This window comes from Castor canadensis, chromosome 18, assembly GCF_047511655.1.
Source record: "Castor canadensis chromosome 18, mCasCan1.hap1v2, whole genome shotgun sequence".
NCBI lineage: Eukaryota > Metazoa > Chordata > Mammalia > Rodentia > Castoridae > Castor > Castor canadensis.
This window is the reverse complement of record NC_133403.1, coordinates 35,585,794-35,612,917: the sequence shown is the minus strand read 5'-3', so window position 1 is coordinate 35,612,917 and position 27,124 is coordinate 35,585,794. Positions and strand designations below refer to the sequence as shown.

The 27,124-nt window shown below is 40.7% G+C and overlaps 1 protein-coding gene across 3 annotated transcripts in view; it reads right to left on the bottom strand.

Annotated features, from left to right (window-relative positions):
- Positions 1-27,124, bottom strand: part of Med13l (mediator complex subunit 13L) — a 285,007-nt gene that overhangs the window by 25,687 nt on the left and 232,196 nt on the right. For 2 of the 3 annotated variants that reach the window (XM_020184581.2, XM_074060849.1), the window contains 11 exons: positions 25,312-25,416; positions 20,382-21,110; positions 19,407-19,632; positions 18,308-18,413; positions 17,867-17,991; positions 15,500-15,599; positions 10,486-10,706; positions 9,973-10,178; positions 5,745-6,682; positions 1,722-1,901; positions 902-1,125 (listed from right to left, as the gene is read on the bottom strand). In XM_020184581.2, the coding sequence (XP_020040170.2) occupies positions 902-1,125; positions 1,722-1,901; positions 5,745-6,682; positions 9,973-10,178; positions 10,486-10,706; positions 15,500-15,599; positions 17,867-17,991; positions 18,308-18,413; positions 19,407-19,632; positions 20,382-21,110; positions 25,312-25,416 (3,160 nt within the window). The remainder of the gene's footprint in view (positions 1-901; positions 1,126-1,721; positions 1,902-5,744; positions 6,683-9,972; positions 10,179-10,485; positions 10,707-15,499; positions 15,600-17,866; positions 17,992-18,307; positions 18,414-19,406; positions 19,633-20,381; positions 21,111-25,311; positions 25,417-27,124) is intronic. The other variant, XM_020184582.2, reaches the window with a different exon arrangement.

Sequence of the window (27,124 nt, the reverse complement as noted above, 5' to 3'; positions counted from 1 at the left end):
CTGTATCTAACTGACTATGCACTCTTCAGAAATGACTGCCTCCAAGGGTTTCTTTCAGTGGCTTGACAGAAACCATTATGTCACATGTTAGTATCTCCTCCAGCATTTGAAGCAACCCCTAAGTTTACTATTATTCTGCATTTACTCCTACATTTATAGATAGCAAATGTCCAGATACAGCTGAAATTCAGCTTATTCAAAGAACACTCCTGTAATGCTTAGAATGTGACTGCTACAGTTCTAATCACCTTGACAAAAATGAAGACATGAGCAGCACAAGTTCCTTAGTGAACAGGCACTACAGCACAACAAATATAGGAAACATGAGCTGATTTTTCAAAACTAACAGGAATTTATATGCCAAAAATACAACATTATCTACCTGGCTTTTAAATTATTATGTTATTTATGCATCAAAATCTTACTTAGTATTATGATGAATGTACTGTTAAAACACAACTGGACCATGATTCATTAAAATTATCTTTCAATTCAGAAATTGCCAAGGTAAACCTTTTTTTACAGTGCTCTCAGGAACCCCACCCCCAGAAATAAATACAAAAAGCAAATGCACTTGTTGTAAAGCTCATCTTCTACACGGATATGACCTTCCCTTGGTAAGCAACACTTCCAAACTCTGAGCTTGTAAGTGGGGAGAAACAGTGGGTGTGACTTTGGATGTGTGGTAAAAGTCTTCTCAATCTAATAAAACATAAAGCCACAAGGAAAAAGCAATCTACTTCCAGAAAAAACTTTCCAAGTTCACTCTCTTGTCTTCATCTATTTGCACATTTCCTTTGAACCCTACTTTTAAAGGACTTCTTCTTTAAATTCCAGTCCATAACCAGCAATAGTCAGAGAGCTCACCACAAAAAGAATGCTCACACAGTAACTCTCTTACCTCATATACAGCACTCAAGTCCCTGAAGAAAGTTTTGGCTCCTTCGAGCAAGGCCTCATTTTCTGGACACACCACAATATAGGCAACATCACGGTGGCCCCCATATGGGTCCAACAGTAGCCTCTCCCAAAAGGGCAAGGAGAATGGTGAGATGGTCAGGAAGTCCTTGTCATAGCCTACCAGCAGAGTGGGGATGGGCAACGGCTCAGGAGATTCTTCTGAACCTAAAACAATATTGCTGTTTAGGAAGGTGCTTGAGAGTCTGTTTCCCACAACCTGGAAATTATAGAAGTTCCAGGTGCACTGTTCTTAATTCTGGCATTGGATATATCCTTACCTACTGACATCATTTTCTTCAAAATATTTCGAGTCATCTAATTAAATGGTTCCTGATGAAGACCCTTAGTTAAATGAGTCAGAACTTGCTAATATAGATTCAATAAGATCAGAGGGCAGATTGAAGCCAGTAAAGTTGACTTTCCAAATAGGGCTGCTTCTCTGCATTTCAGATCAGCACTATGATCCTGACTACAGAGATACAAAGAGAAGTGGAGCATGCAGAAATCCAGGGGACAGTCATGCGTTGAGCACTATGAAGATGAGACCGACTCTAACAAGCACGCTTTTCAGGGATGATCTTCCTCAATGACTAAATACCCTCTGCGAAGGGTATTGAGAAAACAGGACTCCAGCAGTAACTTTAGGAAACAGAGAGCTTAAGGACCTGATGTAATAAAAGATTCCGCTCTGTCAGCAAAGCAAGGACTTGAAGTAACAAGGACTGACGTGAGAAGGAACTTAAATGGAGTTGGGACTCTACCATAGGTTCCACGTCCTGCCATCTTGTGGAACTGCTGCCAGGTTAGGGGCCCCTGCACATGCTGGATGTTCTCCCAGGTCCTGCCTGTGCGCTTCTTCTGGATGGCATCTTGGAGAAAGGGCTGCAGGGACAGCAGCATACGCACCACATCCTGGGAGGACAGCATGCTGATGTCCAGAACTGTAAGACACATGGAGAGAACAGACAGGGCAAAGGAGGTTAGAGGCTAGCACTCTCCTCTTCCAAGCCATTGTTTCGGATCTCAGTTGTAATCCATGACAGACATTATTAGCTGCAGTAGAGTCTAGGAGTCAAGCGAAAAGATCTTCTTCCAAATTAGAGAAGATAATTGATAATTTAGTAACAAAATAAATAAAAGGGGAAAACTGGATGGGTTTGATTTTTAAAAATCATAAAAACCTATCTCCAAGGCTTTTAATAAGAAAGCACTGCAAAAGTTCCTTAAGTTTCATGAGCAGATATCAATATTTTGATTATATAATGATTAGGGCAAAAAACAGAAGCTTTTAAAAAACTTAAAAAATACTCTTAACGCAAAACATTTTCACAGAATGGACAAGGAGAGAGAGAACCTTCAATGCAGCCTGAAGCACAATGAACTACGGCAGAGAAGAGGGTGAGGGGTTCAGTGTTTAAAGGTAGACACTCCTTCTGCCAACAGTCACCTGCAAAAAGGTTCTTAACCTAGAACTTAAAAATCCTGCAACTTCTATGCAAAATTGTGCATCATGCACATGTAAACAAATGTGTGCTTTCTCTTAAGATGGAGGGTCCATAATGCTCATTAGACTCTGAAAAAGGTCTGCAGGAACAAGCTAGCCAGGCCAAGGATGCACTGTAAATCTGCACAGCTGGCCTCCTGAAGACCTTTCCTCATTTCTACTCTCCTAGTGATTATGAAAAGGACCTGGTTAGCTATCTAGGATGTGTCTAGCAACTAAGTCTGCAACACAAGATTCTCAAGACATTTACAGAAGTGTTCCTAAATCAATACAATAGAGGTTGCAAACTGGTGGCCCATAGAGTTTTGCATGGATCTCCAGTTTCTCTTGCAAAACTGGGAGGGCTGGTCATCAGGGGCCAAGCCCCATGTTCCTGCATAAGCATGGCTTGCTGGACCTGACGGAGTTATTCCCAGAAGCACCTCTACTTCAGGCTGGGCCTCTTTTTCATCTACAATAAAGAAAAACAACCAAGTACTTCCTCTATCCATGCCATGCCTCTACCCAAAGTGGAAAATGACAGACCAAGAGAACCACAGAGTTCAGAAAAATAAAAGCAAGTGTATTTTTTCGTAAACTCTATTGTTGTGCATAGAAAACAAAGTGTGTCTTGAAAAGGGAATTTAAGGGTTGGGATGTAGCTCGGTGGTACAGTGCTTGCCTAGCATGCGTGAGGCCCTGGGTTTGATCCCAGCACCAAAAAAGAAAAAGACAAAAAAAAAAAAAGAAAAGGGAATTTAAGTGCTTTCTGCAAATCTGTCTCCCATCTCATTTGTTTGCAGTAATATCTGCACATTTCCAGACTGGCCCTGCAGTAAGAAGTGTGATCCCTCACAAGGAAGATGGTATCACAGACCTACCACAGATTGCGCCAAACCAAAGAAAAGAACCACCAAGCTAGTACCCAACATTTTTCTTTAGGGGAAAGGTCTTTACTTTATCAACTCATTCAATAGGCATTTATTAAGGACCTGCTATGCACTGTGTTTGAAGCTAAGCAGTTATAAGAATGAAGGTGACCTCTCTCCATTTTTGGTGGTAACTGTGAGTTGAACTCAGGCCTTGTGCTTGATAGGCAGGCACTCTACAACTTGAGCCAGCTGGAGGATAATCCTTCAATGCTTCCTTTGCTAAGAGTCTCTACCTCCAGGAATCCCTCCTTGCTTGGCCCACTCAGAAAGTGTGTGTGGCTCTCTACTCCACTGACATCTGTCCTCTGGACACTCTTACTATTCCATGTTTCAGTCTACATTTAAGATGTGGCTATGATCTTCTCCCTGGCATGACTGAGAGGTAGGACCCATGCTCATTCCTACCCCTCCTGCCTGGCCTCTGTTCCCTCTGCTCTACACAACAGCTTTCACTATACTCAGAAGACATGTTTAACTCTTGTATTAAACTCCTCAGCTTCACTTTCATGTTTGATCGACCACTTCCACTTTCTAGAACACTGGTTATCCCTTGCTTCCAAGACAAGCCCTTCTCTACCGCAACCTTCTCTGCCTACTTCATAGCCTTCCTCTTCTCTCCCTGTAAGCGTTCACCTCAGCCCTCAGCTTATTCTGTACTCTCTGCTCGCCAGTCAACTTCTCTATGCCCCACTGGACTTAATAACACACATGCCCGCCACTCCCACCTTTTGAGCTCCAAGCTCAAGATGAAGCTGTACTTGAACACTTCGAAAAGACATCCTTGGCATTTCTACACTTCTCAGGCTCCACTTAGGAATATCCTCCCCAGACCCAACCTTCCTTAAGGCTGACGATTTCTGAATGACCCAGTATCTATTTGAAGACATGAGTTACAAACTGGGATTGTCTTTAACATCGCCCTTTTTCTTATCCCCAAACCCAAACCATGCCCAAGTCCTGCAGTAATACTTCCTAAACACCTCCAAAATGCATCCACTACTTCGCCACCCGAAGTAAGCAATTATGTCTTATCTGGTCTCAGTCTGCCCAGACCCATTCCTGTCACTTTCTAATCTACATTTCAACCTATGGCCAAAGCACACGTTTCTTGTTTGAATGGCTTTTTTTTCTTTTTTTTTAATTACACAAATCTGGTGAAAACACCTTTTCTTAAAACCCTTCAATGATGTCTTATCACTCTCTGGATCAAGATCTGACTCACCATGGCTCAAAGGCTCTTTGTAATCCATCCCCAACTTCCTTCCCTTCCCTTTCTTTCTCTCTTCTCTCTCTGCCCTCTTCCCCCTCGGCACAAGCAGGGTTTGAACTCAGGGCTTTGCGCATGCTGAGCAAGCATACTACCACATGGGCCACACTCCCAGCCCCTGCTGGCCTCTGATCTTCCTTCAGTCCCTTGAGGGACCCAAGCTAAGTCTAACTCTGGGCCTTTACACTTGCCGCTCCTGCACAAGACCTGTTCTTCATCCTCTTCCTCAGTGAGAGGAGTGGCCATCATAGAGGTCCAGGAGCAACTGCTGCTGCCTCTTCAGGGAAGTCTCCTCTGGCCTCCAGCACAGGAAAGCCCCTCCAGCCCATGCTGCCATCCTTTATGTGATCTGTTTCAATGTGTTTACGTACAGAATTATTTGATTAATGTCCACATGTCTGCTTTCCCACATAAATTAGAAAAGCCATGAAGGCAGGTACTTTATCTTTCTTAGCCACCATTTTCTCTCTCTCAGGATGCGCCATAGTAGAGAGTGACTGATAAGGCAAGGGAAGAGCAGCTTCCTTGGAACCCTCAGGGCCCACCCTAAAATGTTCCGTCTGTGGAGCTTTCTCTCCCTATCCCCCAGTGCTGGGGACTGAATGTGACCTCAGGCCATGCAAAGCCCAGGGTCTACCACTGAGCCACACCTCAGCCCAACTGGAGAGTTAAGTCTAGAAGATCCTGTGCTCTAGGACAGCCCAAAAGAGAGTTAAATATGAACAGTCATAAATGATACAGCATACCAGGAAATGAGGGAGACAGCTTCAAGGAAGAGGTATCATGAGACCTGGCCTTCAAGAATGGATAGCTACAGGCACATAGCGTGTGAAAACTGCAAACTGTTTAGATACTACATGACTTTGACAGTCTGAAGTCACAGGTTGCCAACATGGGCTGTTTTTGTTTTTTTTTCCAGAAAACAATTATACTTCTCCAAAGGTGTTTCAATAGGAAACATTCCCCCAGTTCTTAGATTTTGGATGAAGTCAATAAAGCCCTCACCACTTCAGCAGCCTTTTGGTTCTGAAAGAAATGAGACTTAAAATTTCTGTACCTAAGTGAAGAATGCTTTGTAAGCTCGTGCTGCAGGGACACCTACCGTTGCTGTGAGGCCACGAATGAACAGTGGCACTTCTCACCAAGGCTTCGTCCACCTTTCCGCCTGTGGGGTTGTCCACATACTGCCGTCCCTGCTCCAGTGCATTGAAGCACTCTGTCCAGTAATCATTGTTATCCGCCTGCACCCGGTCATAGCTCCAGCTCACACAGGGAAGAGTGTGGCGACTGTTAGAGGAAATGTAGTCCAGGAACGTCAAAGAAGCAAAAGGTTGTGTATGCTGATTCTGGAGGAGAAGGAGAAGGCTTATGGGTGGCTCCGGGGACTTCCGGGCTCCCTCCGTCTGAGGAAGAAAGGTGGACTGACACATCATTAAGCGCCTCTCTGCAGCCTGACCAATGTCAGAATTCTTCCCAAAAATATCCAATTCATCTTCAAGGAAGAGTCCTGAATTATAGCCAAGTTTGCGGTTCATGATTGCGCTGAAGCCACAGGTACAGCGGTACTGGTCCTCATTGGAAGAGTCAGGGATGTAAAGCCCGACATCTGCTCCTTTGATGTTCATGTTACAGGCACAGATGCAACAGCTGTCAAAGTTTCTGTCCTTAAAGACATTCATCACAGAATCTGACAGAATCAGGGTGACATAGAGACTGTGGGCCTCAGGAATTGGCTGCATGGTGGCAGGTTCCACAGAATTAAGGGGCCGTGTGGTAGAGGGGGTAGAGGCTGGGGACCCCTGATCAGTGCTGTCGTATTTAACAGACCCTTGACCACTGGCAGTGCCCCCACCTCTGGGAGTTCTTGGGGTCCTAGGGGTTCGTGGTGTGGGGACAGAGAAGCGAGGGGTAGCTGGAGATGGGAGGACTCCTGCCCCACTGTTGCTGGCTGGGGCAGCGCTATTCAATGTCACCGGCGTGTTCATCTGTGGTGTGTTCAGATAGTCTGGATCTGCTAGGCTCCCGACACTAGGCACATTACTGCAACAAACAGAAGGCAGCACGTGAGGAAGAGCAGCCCAGCCATTACCGCACATCTCTTGTCATTTGGCATAAAAGGGACAAGGCAGTCAGTGCAGTGCAGAGAAGCGAGAAGCAAGGCCCAAAGAATCCTCATCTTAACCTTTGCAGGAAACGCACTATTTGTATAAGAAAACACGACACTGGGTTTGGTCAATTTGACTTTGAAAAGGCTGTAACTATTAAGTGGAACTCTAGCACATGAATTCAGCTGCTGAACAAGCTAAAGGACTATAGATTGGAATCTCCATCTAGTTTGAATTATGTTTTGTCAGTTTTTGGAACTGAACGTCTGCCTATGTATCTGCTCTCTGAGGCTATAATCCATATGTGATGCTGAAGTAGTCATCAAATGCACATGAAAATTTAGCATTTTTCTAATTTGGAAAATGCAACCCTCTTTAGGTTTGCATTTCTACAGTAATGAGTGACGTGAGGGACTTCTGTTTTGGGGGTCCATTTGCCAGTGCTATACACTACACTTAACAGAAATACTGCACATTCTGTCATGGATTTTAGTAGTAATTAGGGGTTCTGCAGAAGAATACATATTCTATCCTAGTTTCCAACTTCTAAAGGATTTCTGCAGAGTGGCAGGCACTTTTAGTTTATCTTTTGTTTTCCAATATGTTATGCATTACATATCATACAGTTATTTTCATTCCCCAAGATTGACTGGGCTGTTTTATTTTCTCATAAGCAGTGACAATTTTGGGGAATATCCAAACAGAAAACAAAACAGTGCCTACAGTGTTCTATTGTTTTATTATGGTACAACAGTTCCTTAAAATACTTTGATGTACCTGAAAAACAGCACATGAACACATTCTTTGCACATAGGTGTCAAAAGAATGTGGGGTGGTTTTTTTTAGTTTTACTAATTTATTTAATAATACATATATTTTATACATATGCACAAATATAAAATATATATTATATATATACATATATATTATATATCTATACATATATATTATATATATATATATATACATATATATATAAATTCCTCCAACAAACTCCATATTCATTCACTTACACTGTCAAAGAAGAATGTCATAAAGAAATGCTTTGTCAAATAATTTTCTTCTGGTTTTTATTTTTATTTATTTGCAGCACTGGGGTTTGAATTCAGGGCCTCACACTTGCTAGGCAGGGCTCTACCACTTGAACCACCCCACCAGCCCCACCAGACCCACTCACATTAGGGAGGTACCACCTGAACTGTGACCCTAGTCCACTTCTTCCAGTTTTTAATGCCTAAAACTACTAGCCCCAACATTCAAATGAGGCACTTTAAATTTCAAACTTTTAAATCTGAGGCACTGTGGCATCGCTGAGTACAGATTAAAAAAATGACCCACAATTAAAGAAAAAAGACCCATAAAACTTGGTTGGCAATTACTACTCTCTCAAAGATCAAAATAACAAGCGTGTAATAATGACCTTCACTCTAACTGGATTCCTTTCAGTTGTCCTGTTCAACGAAACTCTAGAATTACTATGCAGTTCAGATCAGATAAAGCAGCACAGGGGATAGCAAGCCTGTGCTGAAAGTGGATATTCTACAGTAAAAAAGAGAACGAGAAGTTGCTCACAAACAAGGGCCACTGATGGGAAGCAAGTGGCCACAGTGCATAAATGTGACAAAGAGGAGTCCAATGTGCTGGAGGACCACACAGTCTAGAGCTGGGCTGTCCAATATGGTTACCACTAGCATGTGCTGGACTCAAATTAAGTAGAACTAAAAGTTCAGTGTTGGGTGTCACTACCACACAAGGCCGATGGCTGTCACATTGGACAGTAGAGATATCAAACACCTTCATCACCACAAATCATATTAACACTTTTGGACTAGAATACAAAGAATCTCTGGAATGGCAGATGACAAAAACAATAACCTAAGTCACTAAAACCACCATACAGCCAAAGGTACATTTGATTTTGAAGGTATTTGAGAGGTGAAGTTGCTGCCTCATTTCTTTGTGACTGAAAACGCTAACCTAGGTTGTCTAACCCATGGTGTCTGGGGTATTGCACCAGGACCCTACAAAGCTGGAGCATCATGCAGCCCCAAAGCACCCACACACCAGAAGCTTACGGCAGGGTGCTTCTGAGCACACGCTCTCAAAAATATTGCTGCCACACTATTATTGCCATGGTACCTCCACAACCATTAGTTGCTGGAGCTTTCAAAAGTTCGGGATAGGAGGCAGGGCAGGATTGCTTCATTTTAAAGAGAGAACAACTCAGGTAAAATGGTTACATAAGATCATACAGAAATTTTTTAGAAGGCAGGAATATATAGACTATGACATTGTAGTGTTGGCTTTTCATGTCTAAGGGTTCTTTCATTCAGTCTCTGTTATGGTTTCTCTATGGTATGACACTGACTTTACATACACAGCATTAAAGTTGATGATACCAATATGGCTTATTAGGAGGTCACAAACATGTAGCCTACCGAATGGGTCTAGACCACAAGTTTGTTTTATTGATTCCTAAAGTTTAACTTTGAATTAGCTGCCAATACTTTAAAGTAGTGAAAAGTATATGAAGTCCAGATTTTTTACCTCACTCAGTCCTGTCTGCCACTCTCTGGGCACACACTGGAACACAGCCCCCACAAGGAGGCTGAAGGGCAGGAGCACCAGCTTGCGCTCACCCTGCCCATCTCATCCACATATTGCTTACCTGACCATGATACGAATTTCAGTTTGTGGCTTTTTGTTTTACAGCATTTAAATGATCTTATTAAAAAACAACTTCAGGGAAAACTGATTCTACATTGGTGATGAAAGTACTATTTTTCTGGACAGTATGAAATACATCCAAGCTATCATAATCACTTCCTCTGAATCATATCGTCATTTTCTTGCTGCTTTCTTACACGGTATGGGGTGAGTAACTGAGAAATTATCTATATTAATACCTAATTTTAAAGTACCTCTAAGTAATACACTGAACTCATCACCTTATATAAACAAAGTTCTTATTACAGCCCAATTATGACCTGGTACTTTGACACTAAATGAGCATGAGCACAACAGCATCTCTAGAAATAACCCTGGCTGTGTCAAAGTACATGAAATTCTGTTTAAAAATACATACATACTTTCAACATAAGATAATGTGCACAAAAGCATAAATGGCCAATAAAGCAAAGTGTTAAGTTACTGTCATTATTTTTAGCAAACACTCTGTTATTGTAAAAATGGCAAGTGACTGGTGCAAATGGCCTTGGTACATACTTGTAGCCATCTCTAATAAAAGTGGCTGCAGGGGGCATGGGCAGTTGTTCGATTTTGGGAGGAATTGCCCACGAAGGCCGGAAGAGACAGGCGTCAGGCATCTTCAGAGGCAGCAGGCAATGGCTCGGCAGCATCTTCAGTGGAGCAAACATGGAGGATCCCACAAAAGACTGGAAGGCTGGGACTTTGTGCACATATGAAAAGTCCTACAACAACAAAGCAGGCTTGGTTTAATGCTGACAAACTAGAACACTTCACAGCTGCTCAGTGCTTTATAAACTTAGCAACAAATCTATTGTCATTTAATACTCTTATTTAATCAGGAGAAAAACATTAATGCTGAAATTTTTAATTAACCAAAAAACACAATAATTAACATGCCAACTGGTCTACTTCAAGATCCAATTCAAAGGACTGTCAGAAATCTCTGTGTGTATGGCACATATAATACATTTTTTTAAAGTCATATATAGAAAGCACCCTGCCCTGGGAAGTTAACACATGGACAGTTACCTTTATCTCCTCTGGCTTGGGACTTCCTAATCCATCTTCCACTTCCATTTTGAATTCTGTGAGGTGTGTGGAAACCATACTAACCATAGGACTCTCCATCATGCCTAATGCTGTCACTGTCTCCGAATTTATTCCATCCTTGTAGTTCATCACAGGCGAAAATGCAGGATGCTGTTCCAAAGATGGAGGGGTGGGGAACATCCTTTGCAAGTCTGCAACTGCTAAAAAAAATTTTTTTTTAAAATTATTTTAACAAGAAAACCTCTAAACAAAAAATCCTAGCTCCTAGCCTGGCACCCAGTGAGGTACCAAAAATAACGCTGGTTGAATGGTCTCATCAGTCACATAATAGAATATCAGTATCGGAGCAACAGAAGCATCTAAGAAGACCATATCAGTAGAAATTTAAACTCTTCTGGGATTCTCAGTGCTTTACAGATGGCTTCACATCAATTAAGTGAACAAGGTCAATGTAACATCTATTTTTCTACTAATAGTTGATTCCCTAAAAAGTCTAAGGAGATGAATTAAGTATAAACTAGAAGCAACTAGATGGAATAATCACATTATTAAAAATTCTATCCCTGTTTACAATTATGCATGAAACATTACAAAAAATAAAAATTGCGTGAAGCCAGGCTGGTGGATTTTATGTAGAAGGATGACTCTGTGCCACTATTCTGAAGAAACACTTCCACTCTCTCTTTCCAGACTGACATGAAAACAAAAATTCGCAGTTAGGATTAACAATCTTACCTAGAACCAAAAGACAACTTATTGGAAATGACCCAGGAAGGAAAAACACACTTTAAGAAATACTCAGGAACTGTGGATGTAGTTCAGTGGTAAAGTACTTGCCTAGCATTGTGCAAAACCCTGGTTCCATCCTCAGTAAAGAAAGAACAAAAAGAAAACAGGAGAAAAGAAAAGAAAAACTTAGAATAGCAATTCTCAATTTTAAAAAAATCATTTTAATATATCTGAAGTAATCTGATTCTTAAAAGTAGGATATAACTAATAAAATGCAAGTTTGTGCTTATAAAACTTGGCCACTAGAGGGTGTCTTGTGTGGCAAATTTATTAAGTTTGTAGCCAAAAGTTTAAATCAGCAACTTGGAATCCTATTTGATGTCCTCATTTACTATCCTATTATCTTTCTGGCAACTTCAACATTTAAACAGGCAAACAGTAGCCACTGAATAGACTAAGACCTGACTTCTGGCTTTAGTCAGAAATCAATATAGAACCACTGGTCCATACTCTGCTGTGGCCTACAGCCTAAAGCAGAGCTGTATGAAGAGGGTACAGGGGCAGGGAGCCACAAGCCAGGAGCTTCTGGCATAAGTCTGCTAAAGTCAGGTCACTTCCTCCCTCTATAGGCCTTAGTTCCTTCTTTCAGCAGGGAAGGCTTGACTAGATGATTAATTCTTAAAAGGCTGGCTTGCTTCCCCTTGGGGCAGGGGAGCTTCCAATACCCCCACCATATGGAGGCAGAAAAAAGGTTAGAACCTCGGGATTAGATGTTTAAGGTGTTTCCTAGCAAAACAATTGTATAACCCCAAATCACTGCCCATCTCTTGGCCTCAAGAAGGCAAGAGGAAGGCCCATAGGCAAGATCTTAGATCTCAATTTCTACTTCCACTGGAGAAGCTTTGCCTATAGTGGATTCTGCATTACTCAGTGACTTCATCAAAAATGGTGCTTGCTGCTGCAAAGAAAAAGAACTATGAGCTCTTCAAGGCACCTTCTTGCTATGAAAATATTCCACCCAGAAGAAACTGAACAATTCCTAGAACTAGGGATACAAGCCAAGCCAAAAAAGAAACCACCAGAGAACTGTTTGAGACACTCTTATATAACTGAAAAAATTCTGAAGTGGAAACAAGGTGTTCAGATGTAGCAGCAACTAAATCAGTAAGCTCTCTTTAAAGCAAAAGGGAGACTTTAAGATAGAGTTTACCTTTAACCTTGTCCCCAAGAGCAGCGACTACAAAATTTTAGTGTGAAGTTATTTAAGTGTAAATTTAATTTTTTAAATTGGTTTTATCTTTTGTCAGTACTAGAGTTTGAACTCAGAACCTTGTGCTAGGCAGGTGCTGTACCACTTGAGCCACTCCACCAGTCAGTCCTTAAGTGTAATATTTTAAATTACTACTCTGCTTCATAAAATCTTCGAGTTCACACTGTCCTTATCATCAGTGTCATCTTAGTCATCAGTGCACATTCATGAGAAACACAGAGATTGTATAAATACTCTTCCAGTCCAAAGGATGAGCTGAAACACAGCCTTTTCTTTCTAAGTGTTCTGACTATAGCAAAAGATTTTTACCAAAGACTGGTTTTATTAAATCACCTTTTAAGTTTCCTCTAAGAAATGTGATGAAAGTTTTGTACCTAGGCACCTGACGTGACTGATGCCACCTACCACAGTCAAACCATCATATTTTCAAAACCTTGGGAACTCTGCTAATTTTTGTTGAAGGTAAAACAGAGTAGGAAAAGGAAAAAAAGCATAGATAAAATTTACCTGCCACAGATTCACTTTATGAAGTGGTCTTCTCTGTTCTTATTACGGAAGCATGGTAATAAAATCTACCTCACAGTTTTTGTGCATGGTAAATGAGATAACATACGCACAGAAGTGGATGCTTTGCCAGGTCCATCTAAACGTGCAATAGGTATGAAGTCGAAACAATTTGAGTCTTCCCTCCCAATTAGGGTTTGATTGAAAAAGGTGATGCTGCCACTCAGTTACAGGGAATTTCTGAGAGGAGCTGACTCTGAAAGTTCTGAAACAATCAGAGGGAACTGGCCCCAGTGCAGGTAAGGCAGGAAGTAGAGACAGAGAATCAAGCTTGGGTCCTCCACAACAGGGAAAAATGATGTGCCAGTTCAATTTTCTTCCTAGAAAAAAGGCTAAAGTGAGGGTGGACCACTGACCAGCATAGACTGCAAAGGAGCTGTCTTGTCCCTAGTGCTCCACGGCCTTGTACCCTGCCAGTCCTTCCAGCTCTACTGCACTTCAGTTGGAATTCAGCAAGGACACCAACCACCTCATCTTTACAGCAAGAAGCCCGCTAACAAAGGCTGCATCACAGACTTTTCAGTAAACTCCCAACCCACAGCACAGAGCATGGTCCTGTGCAAACAGGTAAGTGCTCTTAGGGAATGAATACAACAACACTTCAATTCTTTCATTTTGCCTCCTCCAACACTAATCCTTCAAATGGGTATCTTTTATAGGCAAAAATTCACACGCAACTGGCTACTAAGAGCTAAAAAGAACGCCTATTTGTATTAGTTTGCTGCCTCCCTCACTATTGCATGCACAATCGGGGGTTATGGACCCAGGCTGTCAAGTGGTATGTGGTGGCACGCGTGGCCACAGGATGTTCAAACGCTACTTGCCCACATCCACATGAGCTGCATGTGCAAAATACACAGACTCAAAGAGCACCCAAAAGTAAAAGACCCTGGACTTTTCACAGCTTCTATGTACAAATTATGATATTTGGGTTCAATAAAAATTACTGAAAATTAATTTCATGTGACTTTTTTACTTTGTAATATGTGGCTCTGACTTGTGGCCTGTGCTGCTCTAGACATTAAATTTCCTAATACATGTGTCTTCCTCCCTCGATGTCCAATAAAGCTACTTCTTGCCATCTACTCTATTCTCACTTCTGGGAAGAAGTGCTGTGCATGTCTGCACACCGCCCCCCGCCCCTCCCGTCCCGCACTCCCAACAAACACAAATCCACATGCGTCTTCCTGCTGTAATCTTTCTATGCCGTATTTCAAGTGAGTTAGCTTTACAACCTGTACTTCATCAGCAGATTATAGTAGGTTCTTTCTGAAATTATTCTGTTTTGAATAAAAAGCTAAGGGCAGCACACAGCCTACTGCTTTGCACAATGACACAAGCCAGCAGGATGTCTTTGAGTGAAAAACCTCAGACAAGTTATCAGACACCAAACCATCTCCTATCACTTATTGTACTTCATGTCAGGAAGGGCAAAGGATTAACTGGTGAGACACATGGAAAAAATTCACTCATCTGTCCTGCCCAACACATTTCTTTTAATCGGTGAAGTTCCATGTTTATCAAATTCTGCAGTGCAGAAAAAAAGAAAAATGTTTAATTAAAAAAACTATAGCAACTGGCTGGCTATCATTATTCATTTTCATCCATGTCATGCTTGAGAAAGCTTTGCATATTTTTAAAAGCTATGGATCCACTAAAGCTGTCAAAACCCAATCTCTGTGCACGTCCCACTTCTACATTTGAGTAAATCAGCACTACATTTATAGGTTCATAAAACTTTTTGACTCATCCCTACGACATGGTGGTTTTTCCCCTCAATTTGTTCTCATTATCAGCTGAAGTTAATGAGAAGGTATTAAAGAATGATTTGTAATGGAGTTATATCTCCACTTCAGAGCATCCACATAAGCTACTCTGATTTCATTTCTCTTATAGAACAGTGTAAATTTTTAGGGTAAAGAAACACTAGAAGGAGGCTGCTCTTCTTGTCAGTATGTACACAAATCCAGTTGATCTCAAAAGGAAACATAAAACTTCAGTATGAATCTTGAAAAGGACCACAAAAGGCAAATGAGTGCACACTGTACTTGAGTGGGTTAAGTTTATGATAACTGAAGCATTTGATACAATGTCTACAGTGGCTGCCACGGTGAAAGTCAAGTGCTCAGCATTTATCTCACTAGAAAAGGATCATCAGAAGACAAAACTTGTTTTCCTACATTTTAAACTGCAATTGTTAGTTCTTAAGTGTGAAAACAAGAGAACAGAAATTCACACTCACATGGTGTCTGTACATGTGATTAGCTGGCTGCCATCTTAGAAAAACCAACTTTCCAACTTTTAATTCAGTTAGAATTACATCAAAAGAAAAAAGAAAGGAGAGGCACTTCAGATAAAGCAGTGCTGAGTATAAGAGCATGATGTAAGAGCACAGGCAATATCCAAAGCTCAGCACAACTCATCACGTACTTGGTGGGTAAGGAACGGCCGCTCTTCCATCCTTCCCAAGAGGTCGTTCTTCAGTCCCAACTGCAGGCATTTTCGATGAGCGCAGTGCAGGGGATACAGCCTAAGAACAGAATATTACTATTAAGACAATCACACACCAGTGAAAGAAAGATGCTTCCTTTCATAGCATTCACCAGATGAATGTCAAAAAAAAAATCCCAACAGATAGTGAAACAAGGGAGATGGCTACCAGCTCATCAAGAAAGAGAAACTGAGAGATGCTTTTTTCAGGATCTTGTGAGGGCAGATGGTGTCATCAAAACAAAGCTCATAGACCTTCAGCAATTCCTCCCTTCCATAGACACAATGACTACGTGAGGGTGATGCTTCCAGCAGTAACTGGCAATTATCCTGGTGTTTCTTGCTTGAAAAGCAGGAAGTTAACACAGACCTCAAGACCTCCAAAGTTATTATTTTTAATTATTACCACAAAAAACTATATGCCTCTATACCTATTATACCAGTTACTGCTTATTTTCACAAAATTGCCTTATGTCATAAAAATATTTAAATATACAGACACTCTGATCTATTATCCAAAACTAATAGATTGCCTTACTAGGCAAGATTATCTTTAAGAACTCAAATGAACTGGTAACAAAATAAAAATAAAATCCATATCATAAAATAAAGCAAAAAAATCTTATAGAATGCCTTTATGATATTATAGTTAAAATGTAAAATTAAATTCAAAGATGTGAGATAAATTCAAAGATGTGAGATAAAAACTTGACAACAACCTCCCTATTCCACAACAGTGAGAGGCATTAGCCATAAATTTTAGAGCAAACTATTCACATGGTTAAATGCCATACTAGAAAACGCAGTCAAAATGCCACTCTCCTTTGCATATTAACACTACTGAAATATATATTCCTACAACTTAAAAATTTCTTCAGAATGTTAAAGAGGAATGATAATTTATAGAGAGTAAATTCAATGACCCAGAGCAGGAAGAACAATCACTGGCGATGCCAGCCTCTAACAATACTGGGCAGTTCATTCTGTTTTGCTTTTTTTCTTTTCTTCTTTCTCACGTTCTACCTCTTTGGTTTGTGATTCCTTTTCTTTTCATACTTTGTTTATACCCTCACCACCAAAGAACCTAACCTGGCTCTTAAGACACTGCAGCACTGTTTAAATTAAGGCTTGAAGGTTAAGTAGGTATCACATTTCCAAAGCCCATTCTAACTCAAAATAAAATGGAGCTAATTAACAGATATAACACAGCATTAGTGTTGCAAGTACTTAGAAGATGATGAGATCATAGTGGCCTTGAAGAATGAGTTTGACGTGAAACGTGGAGGGACTGGGGTCACTGAGAGGCATTGGGGAGGTTGGGGACATTAGTTTGAGTTTGGAATGAGTTCTGATTAAACACGAACACAGCAGATAGGTGTGAGGGGATAATGAGCAGCCTGCTGGTCCAAGTTCCTCATGGTGCTGAAGCGCACTCAGCGCCCTTAGATTCTGGTCTGTACCTGCGCTCACAACAGTAAGTAGACTAACTTGATGTACATGCTGCTTCTCCTTAAGTCTCTGAGTGTCCCAAGTACAATCATAGTTGTGACTCTGGTGATTGGCCTCAGTGACCTGCCATAAGGAACTGATCACATGATTTAAAAATGGATAGGTAGAGAGGCAGATTAAATGAACAAGTTAAAAAATAAACAGCCTAATTTACTCATCTCTAGGCCCCCCAGAAATAACAGGTACCAATGAGTCCACAGGTTAGAAGATTAGGAGGATAAGGACACAGACTTCCTGTGTCTTAAGGCAAGTGATCGCCACACAATTGTAATTCTTTTCTGGCAGTATAATCACATGATGCTTTTACTAAATCATCTAACTTTTATGTGTATAAAATCTACTTTCCTATAATTCTATGACCCTAAGAAGTACAGAGTACACATATGCATCTATCTATCTATCTATGTATAAATCTCATAATGTAGACTGACTTCTGATTTATTGTATGAATGGAGTTCTGTGAGAATTATTTTAAAATGTGATTTAAAGAAGCATACCCATTACATCTTCATTAGTTCCATGATACTTAGAAGGATTTATTAAAATAAATGTGAAGATTTTAATATTTATAACTGGAATAGTAGTAGTGGTAAAAAAAGGTGTCAGCAAACAAAACTGAAAAGGTAGTAGATATTACAGTAGTAACCTTTTGAATTTTTGAATTCTTTCAAAGTCTAGAAACATTTTTGAAGAATAGCCAGAACCTAAAATAATCCTCAAATGCAGCTTTAAGGAAATACTAAAACACTGCCATAAGGATGTAGAGTTTTTTGCATGTGGGAACTGTAACAGACTTACCCCAAGTTCATCGTCATCAGAATTATCAAAGATGTTGTCTAAGTCATGCAGGGAAGGTGCCAAATCTGTCACCTGTGTAAGGCTACTGGAGCCAGCTCTGCCAGCAGCATTATCCTGCCGGACATCTGTAGGAAAGGCGGCAAAAGGAAAAGAATAAGCAGCTGCATCCAACAAGAAGAAGTGAGGAGAGACATGGATCTCAATGGACAAGATCTGCCAGTAAATGTTTTTTCCGTATGGCTTTAATTAAATTTAGAGGTAATTATTTCCAAATATGTTTATCAGTTTTGAAAGGAACTGAAAAACAAACTATAAAAAAATATTAAAGGTGAGATCAAATTACTGTTAGAACCATAAGAGTATAATTGTAAATCGAGACACATCTCCCTCGCATTTTATTTTAGCAACAATCCAAGTGAGGCAAATAATCATTGTACACACCTGTTTTAGTAGCAGAACTGAAAATAGACATGGCATTTTTCCCATCAGGCACCGGCGTGGAATGACCTGGTGTAGTGACATCCTTGGTACCAAATCCATCCTCTGACTGTATAATAAATTCAGCCAAACAAAACATATGAACACCAACCCAAAGTGTGGAATATGAGGGAGAACACAAAGAATTAGAGGGTTGAATGGAACTTGTTATGAGCACAAATATGATAAACATGGTCTATGCAACCAGAGAAAATAAAAGATATTTCCTTGCTGTGAAATTTAAACAGAACCAAAAACTCCCCCACTTTTCTGTCAGTCCTCTGAGGCATTCTTAGTGAATTAGTGCACACTCCTAAGCAGTACTGGTGGCATTTGATTAGCGACTTGCCATGGTGTTAAAAGCTGCCTTTAGTAACAGTTTAGATGATGAATTCTAGATCAAGCCTTCTGGATCTACACAGAGCTCTGTAAAGAATCTATAAAGCACCCCCTTCAACTGGCCTCTTTTCGTTGCCATACTTCTTTTACTCTCAAAAATACAGCTTTAAATGGGCCAGTATTGTAGAGTGTCATAAAATTTAAGGTGAAAGACAGCACACACACCCAGTACTCACTTTTATGACAACAGAACTATAAAATTAATGATAAAAGTCTGTAGATATTATTGATGTTAATTCAGAAAACATATAGGTAGGTACAGTGCTCAGCACAGCTAGGCATGAGCCCTCACACACAGTAGATACTGTCCTCAGCTGTTTTTTCTTTAAGTTTTGGGGACTGTAGAATACTGTTTCAAAAAACTAAGGAGGGAGCATAGGCCACCACGAATTAGCATATGAGAGGAAACATGCATTGTACAAGCTACAGCCTGGCAAATATGCAGTTTCGTTTGCGTTCGGCTGACTTCTAAGCGAAGGTGAGCCATGACATAAAAAGGAACATTATGCTGTCTGATACAGTAGTGCCAAGAGCATGAATATGGGAACAGAGCAATCAGGCAAGACCACCTACAACATTCTGCCTCCAAAGTCTTCCCACACACCTGGCAATGACAGAGATAGAAGCCCACACCATGCTGGACTCACTCTGTGCTAAATGATACCTTATTCTTTTTCAGGGAGTCCTTCTCTGCCCCTTGTTTGCATTTCTTATTTGCTGTGAAGATGTATTTGATGTCACCGTCCTCAAAGGTGTAAGGGTCATTGGCTTCTCCCAGACTGTCTCCAGGTTGCTGTGACAGAGGCAGTGGGTCAAGGAAATGGAGCGGCTGCATCTGGGGCTGCTTGTGTTGCCAGATCTTAAACCGTTTGTTAGGTTGTGCTAAGAGTCTAAAGGGGAAAACAAATAGTAATTTAAATAAAATAAACAATTTAGAGTGATTTTTTAAAAGACAAGCATATAATAAGTTTAAAACTAAACTTATTAAAAAAAATTGTAGTTTTCTTTTCAAGACTATACTCATGATTAAATGAAACTTAGTAGGCTTTGTCAAGAATATATGGTTTTGGCTATGATTCCATGGATACACTCAGGACAGACAGCCTAGGTTGAAATTCCCTGTGTCATTTACTAACTACCTAACCTTAGTTCCTCAGTCATGAAGTTAGTATAGTACTATGTCCATTGTGAAGATCAGAAGGGACAATCTGTACAAAGTGCTTAGAATAGCAGAGGCTCAAAAGCACTCGACATTTCCTCACTAAACGTGATACACACCTGCATGCATGCAAAGCCTTCCTCCTAGGTGTCAACATACAAAGACAGCAATATGGGAAGTCTGTAAGCTCTATTTTGGATTGCCAAACAGTAGGTGAAAGATAAATCAATACATATCTTGTATTGTGTTCCAAAATGCTGAATGACACTTTTACATATCAGCACGTCTAAACACTGACTAAAGTGCAGGATAAAGGATTTGACTTTTAATATTTACCATTCGCAGAGTCTAGAACAGTGAAAGAAAAGCCTATTTTCACTTTGGCCCTAAAGGGTTAGCAAAGAGAGAGGAGGAGGAGAGTCCAGATTTTCCCCCGCCCTCACAGTGTGCAGCAGACAGGAGTGCGGGCAGCCGCCTCACCTCTGCAGTGCCGTGCTCTCTGAGTTCACCTCCGTTCTGGCATCACTTCTCTCACCCTGGAGCTCTGGAGGCCTGAACTCAGCATCATCACTGGGCGGGAGACGAAAACTATGCCACCACTTTTCTGATGACTCCAGGTTTGAGGGCCTAATTCCGCTGTATAAGGCTGTCTCACTGACCTCTGCCATCAGAGGCAGTCTTTGGCCTACGAGGACAGTTCTGTCATCTAGAGTGGACAACTGCTGAAGTTCTAGCCCATTTCCATAGAGGGAAGGATTCACAGGGACAGAAGGGGGGTCCAAACTCTCTGTTTCCTGACCTCGTGGCTGAGGGCTGAGTGTTGGTGGCAGAGGGGAAATGGGGGAATGAGGTGAATCCATAGGATTCAGATTCATTTGCTTGCTTGTATTTCTGGAAGGCACGGCCATTTGCTTATCATACTTTCGACTGCTAGACACCTCTAAGGAGGAGTCTATTCCTGCCAACCCCAGCTTCTGTCCTGGTGTGTCTTGTTCCATGCATAACTCTTCAGCCACAGAGGGCCTATGGTGAAATGGTATCAAGGGTCTCTTTTGCAACTTGTCTCCTTTTTCTTGTCTTTCTGTGGTTTTGTGCTTAGAAGAAGCAGGAGGCGGTAAAGATGAAGATGATGATGGTCCTACAGTGAACCCTGGCTGAGATATTGTGGGAGGTCGACTGGGTCCTACTGCACGTTTTAAAAGTTTATGCCTAAAACAAAGAGTTAAAGTGAAGTCAACAAATGCACAGATACAAATGACTACATTATAAAATCACAAATGAAGTACCTCTGACAAAGCTGTATCTCTTTAAGTACACACTGAATGACTAACACATCTGAAAGGGCTTTCTGTTATAATGACTGAAAATACAATACAGCCAGGTAGTAACTGAAGAATCAGTCACATACGAGTTAAGCAGATAAAAAACAGACTTAATAAGAAACTTGAGTTAATATACTGCTAATCCTTACAATATTACTGATTTGAAAGAACCCCAAATCTTCCTAATCTGGGGAGGGCCTCAGATAACCTACTGATTTAAAACCCTAAGAGCACAAGATCTTCTGTGCAGAAAATAAAAAATTTTCAACTTCCACTTTACAACACCCTACCAATTCTAATATAGGATGGTCACAGTGGCTTGTAGTGTTAGAATAAAATTACTACGCAACTGTCCCCCAAAGTGTGAAACTAAGGTCAATCCTAAGAACACTTAACAGTATAAATGTACTAAAAGCCTTCCCTGTTACTGTATGGGGAAAGAGGGTATAGGACAACTGTGGACCTTACAGACACACATTACAATGAAACACAGAAGTGAGAGGTTGTAAAGCAGCACACATACACAAGTGCACAAGAACAATCTCATCTACCAAGAAGACCATGTCTGCTCACATCCTCACACACTTCTTGGCAAGCACAGGTGGCATGAAAAATGACTCAGGAAGGGCCACTAGATGATGCCAAGGTTGAATCTGTGCAACAAAGTTATATAGCAGGCCAGCCAGTTCTTCCCAATATATAAATCACTGCCAGGAAAGAACCGCAAGCTCTCCTGCGTGTAGCGCTAGCTCTCTGAGGCCACCAGGGTGGCATTAAATTACTGCTGTATTGCACTAAATGATGCCCCACTGGGCAGTAAAACAGATTTGTGTGGCACAATGGGATGGGTTTAGTGGGACAGCAGGATGGTCACCCTGCTCCTTAAGGCCATTAAATATTGTGAGGAGTGGACCATTCCATAATGGGTTTGGTAATCCTACAGGAGATATTTGAAAACACCTCTTGCCAAAGTCTTTGCTACTCTTTATAAAAAAAAAACTAATCAATAAGTAAAAATTCCTGACCATGAAGGGGGTGGTCTAAGCATAAGACTATCAATAGTACAGCCAGAAGTGTGCATTAGGCAACAAGGACACCATACCACAGTAAAGATGAGCATCTCATCAGAAAGTACCTCAATTACATCTTCTAAGTATGTGCATTGTTAAACGTAGCCACAACATCTTTCACGTAAAAACTTTCTGACTTGGATCTTCTCTGAAATTTCATCATATTGGTCTTTCCATAGTCTTTATGGCAGACTCTTCAAAGTAAGGAGTTTTGTTAAGGTGGGTTCTTTCAACTCTATCAAGTAACTCAGTTCCACTGGAGAATGGTTACAATCAGGAATGTGCCTACAGGTAAATCCTGGCAATCCCTGAGCAGGAAAGGAACATGATGGGAGCATAGAGCAGGAAGATCGAACAGGCTTGGAGGCCCACTGGTCACCAGGTACAGGGGAAATCAGAGGGAGGGCCAGAGGTGCAAGAGTACATAGTGGCTATAAAAATGAGGAAAGAACTAGAGCAGCTATTTCAACGGAAGTCAATGTGGTGAAGAAATAGAGCAGTAACTCCAGAGCACAAAAGGAAAAGTGTTAGGTATCTATTTACACAGAAAGTGTTTCCAGAATATTCAAGGTAGCTAATAAAAATGTGATATAAATCAGTAAAAAGGTTACTTTTTAAGTTAAAAAAATTAGATTACGGAAAAATAAGATAAATGCACAAGTTAAACACACTACAATTTACAGACTACCACTTGCAAAAGGTGGACCATAACTTGACTGTGAGCTGTTCATAAATCAGAATTAACAGAAAAACATTTTTTCCTCATACAATTCCCAGCAGATAGAATGGCTCTAGTGGTAGAGCACCTGCCTAGCAAATGTGATGCCCTGAGTTCAAACCCAAATTAAAAAAAAAAAAAAATTAGAAAGAAATTGAAGGCACTGGTGGCTCACACCTGTAATCCTAGCTATTCATAAGGCAGAGATCAGGAGGATCACGGTTTGAAGCCAGCCCTGGGCAGATAGTTCCTCGAGACCCTACACAACAAAGGCTGATGGAGTGGCTCCAGGTGTAGGCCCTGAGTTCAAATCCCAGTACTGGGGCAAAAAAAACTTCCCAATAGCCTAGAGATAAAAGTAAAAGAGGTATTCAGCTGCAGCATACCACACCTATCCTGAGACCAGAGGGAGATCCTCACATGCACGGAGGACTCTTAATGCACACACAACTCCTTCAAAAGCTCCCTAAGAAATAAACCATGACTTCATTAGGCTGACAGAACATCTCTCAGTAAGCTGCCCAGCAAGGCAGAGCTTGGCTCAGGGCAGGAGAGACTAGGAAGAGGCTGACAGAACAGTTTCCACTAGGACACACACAAAAGGATTGCATTCCATACTCAGAAGTCAAGTCACTGATGTCACTTTAAGAACCCCTGAACTGAAGATAAGATTTCTTTCTACTTTTAAGTGATACTGTGATATTCCAGGCAGGAAGGCAGACCTGGTAATGCTTTTAGTCTCACCTTGGTCTACTTTGAACAGGTCAAGATAATGTTTGCCGTAAGATATAACCAACTGGGTTAACCTTGTGGTGTCAAGTATTTAGCTATTAAAGCCAGATTCCTTAAGACCAGATCTTTTGTTGCTGAAATGTTGTGAGACATGCTGATGCTTAAGAAGAAATGCTGTTAAAGCAAGGTTTGCGCTTCATCTTGCAGGGCACACTTCGTAGACTTTCCATGCCCTGTGTGCACTAGTCCCAGGAAAATGGGAATGTGAAACTGAAACAACTCAGTGGCAGGAATTCTCCACAGGGACTGTTTTCCAAAGGAAAGTGCTGTGTAGAGAAACAAAACTCCCTAGACATGCTGTAAACCCTCACTCAACAAGGCCTGTGTATGGAAATGTGCCCAAGTCACATTCTGCTTCAAGAGGTAACAAATACAGATGAGTCAGAAAAGGGGGAGAGGGGGAGAATCCCTGAACTAAACTGAGGACTGCACACCTGTCTTGTAAATGCTCTGATGCCAGCTGAACTTTCTGTAAGTGTTGAGCATGTCAGATTTGAAAGCATGGACTTTAAAAGCAGAGTGACTCAGAATTGCCTAAGTGAAAAATCATCAGGGTGTGCTCTAATAGTCAATTGAGCTGGGGATAAAAATTGCATCCAGTTAAAACAAATTAAGAACCCTGAAGAAAGGTTCATGGAAAAGGTTCCATGATTAGGAAGATTCTTTAAGACCACAATGAACAGAAATACCCATGAAGAACGCAAAAATTTTCTACAGAAAACAATTTGGGGCTCCATCCAGACACATAAATGAATGAGCATTTAAGAGTTACAATACCATATCTACATCAACTGTAGCTTTTAGCAGGTGTTACCAAATACCCACCTCAGTCACTAACAACAAGCATATACAGAAAGTCTGTTTAACTAAGTTTCTAGTAACTCCAGCCAACTACTTTCAACTTGTATCTCTACTTGAAAATTAAGACAAGTTAAACCGAGTCATTGAAATAGCTAGGTACTGTCTTAACAAACTGACACCTTTACTTTTGAAGTAGCTAAATTTGTGGAAGCAATCTGATAGCAGGGCCAGTTGCCCAATAAGCTTTTTCTGAGTACTGACAGTAAAATCATATCACCTGCATATAAGAAAAATCTGACCACTTCTTTCTCTACTGGAGAAGAAAGAAGATCTAAAACAAAGCAAAAACACAGGGAAGCCCAGTGTCAGTGGCTTATATCTGTAATCCTAGCTACTTGAGAGGCTGAGATTGAAAGGATCTGGGTTCCCAGCCAGCTTGGTCAAAAAGTGAGTCCCTATCTCCAAAATAACCAGAGCCACTGTTGGAGTGGCTCAAGTGGTAGAGTGCCTGCCTAACAAGTGCGAGGTCCTGAGTTCAAACCCCACTATTTTCATCACCCTCCCCCCAAACACACACACACACACACACACACACACACACACACACACACACACACACACACACGGAAGAAGTAGTCTGTGAGGCCAGAGAAGAGTCCAAAGTGTGTCATCATTCTGACTACTGTGTTGATCGTTTTACTACCCACCTGGAACAAGAACAGCTGACTCTTTGGGTTGGATCCACAAAATCCCAAGTAGGAGGATTGTTAGCAGGCTCTTCTTCAAGTGTTGGAGTTGACATTTGGCTCCTCCTAAAAAGGTTAAAAATGTGACTTATGTGCAAACATAAGCTACTACTCATTCCTCTAGGAAGAGGAGTGTTAAAAAGACTTAAGTACATTTTATACAATAGTGATATCCTGCTGATATCCTGGTTCAGAGCATCCAAGGTGGGGGGGAACCTATTTGCTCTATGCACTAGAAACAGGGTTCAAAGTATGCCTTTTGAAGTTTAATGTACATTTTAACATGGATAGTACAAACACCAATTAAACAGTATCAGGCAATATTAGTTGTTGCTTTTTTTTTTAAAACATCACCTATGCCTTGCATGTACAAATAACCTGTTTTAAATTACCTTTTCACAGCATTGGTGGCATGTTAAACCACTCTTAAAACTTGTGTAGTACTGCTCAGCACAGAAGGGCAGTGCTTTACAGCTTTCAACGCTGAACTGACATGTGGAAATCAAAATTACCTCCCACGTGTCACTATGGTTGGCAGCAGAAGCAGGCAGATCTATATTATAACACAATGATGATAAGAATACGAGGAATATTTCTGGATTGCTGATTTTACTACAGCTGTTAAGGGCGAAGAGTCTCAAGGGGGGCTGTATGGGGAGCTCCTTCATTCCCCACCCTCCCTCTACCTTCCTGGTGTCTCACCTCCCAGTTCTGTGCTGCTAAGGGGGCATGGCTGCTGATGATTAAAAACAAAGATTGCAAATGAAAGCATAAAGAAATGTTAACTTAGAAGTTACCTAGGCACTGCACTCAGCAGTAAATATCTATACCAGTTATTCTACAGAAAATGATTATTTCTAAGTGATTGGAGATAGTTTTTAATTCTAGAATGTGATATGATTTTCCCATGCAATTATTTTAGATTTTATCTACTACATCCTCAGCAACCTATTCTAGAATTAATCCAGCAGGCACTAAATATTTAGTGTGAATTTGCTAAAAGCCAGTCCAAAGGACAGGTTTTAAATCTACATATAAAACTTTGAATAGTCTTTTAAGAAACATTGAATTAACTTCTAAATAAGAAGAGTTATTAGCAGTTATTGACAAGAATGTCCACATTCATTCTGTCATTCTGTTCCAGAGAATCAAAACTCACTTGTCTATTTGTACCAAAAAGAAAGTGGACATCTCACCCTTATTCAAACAGATATGAAACTGTGCTGATTATGTTTACATAAATCTTGGTGAATAGAACAGCATTTATTGACTACTGTTTGTCATTTTCACTTAGGCAATTAAAAATAATCACCAAAGAGTCTCTTCTTAAAATCAATTCTCCTTTTTCTCCTTCAAAACTAAGTTAAAGAAAGTAGGCAGAAAAGAGGGGAGGGAAAGAAGGCAAAAGTTGGGCAGGGAGAGAACAAGATAGGAACACAGCAGCAATATGAATCTCCCCTCTGTCGGGAATTCAGGTATGACCTGTCAATTAAAACACAAGACCAGTAATAAGCAGTGAATTATCCAAGAGGTTTGTTTCCCTTTGTAACTAGAAAAGCATTCATAATCAGTATACAAAGGAAAACCAAATTTACTGATCTGTTCTGACAATCAGGGTGAATCTCCTAGCTGAAGAATGTCACAGCAACATTGCATCAATCTTTAGATGATCAGGAACTTGAAAAACTTCCTGGATAACAAAGTCAAGTAAAGCAACTTGGTTTTCACATGTTAATTTGTTTCGCATTTTATTTTAAATTTATTTAAGATAAAA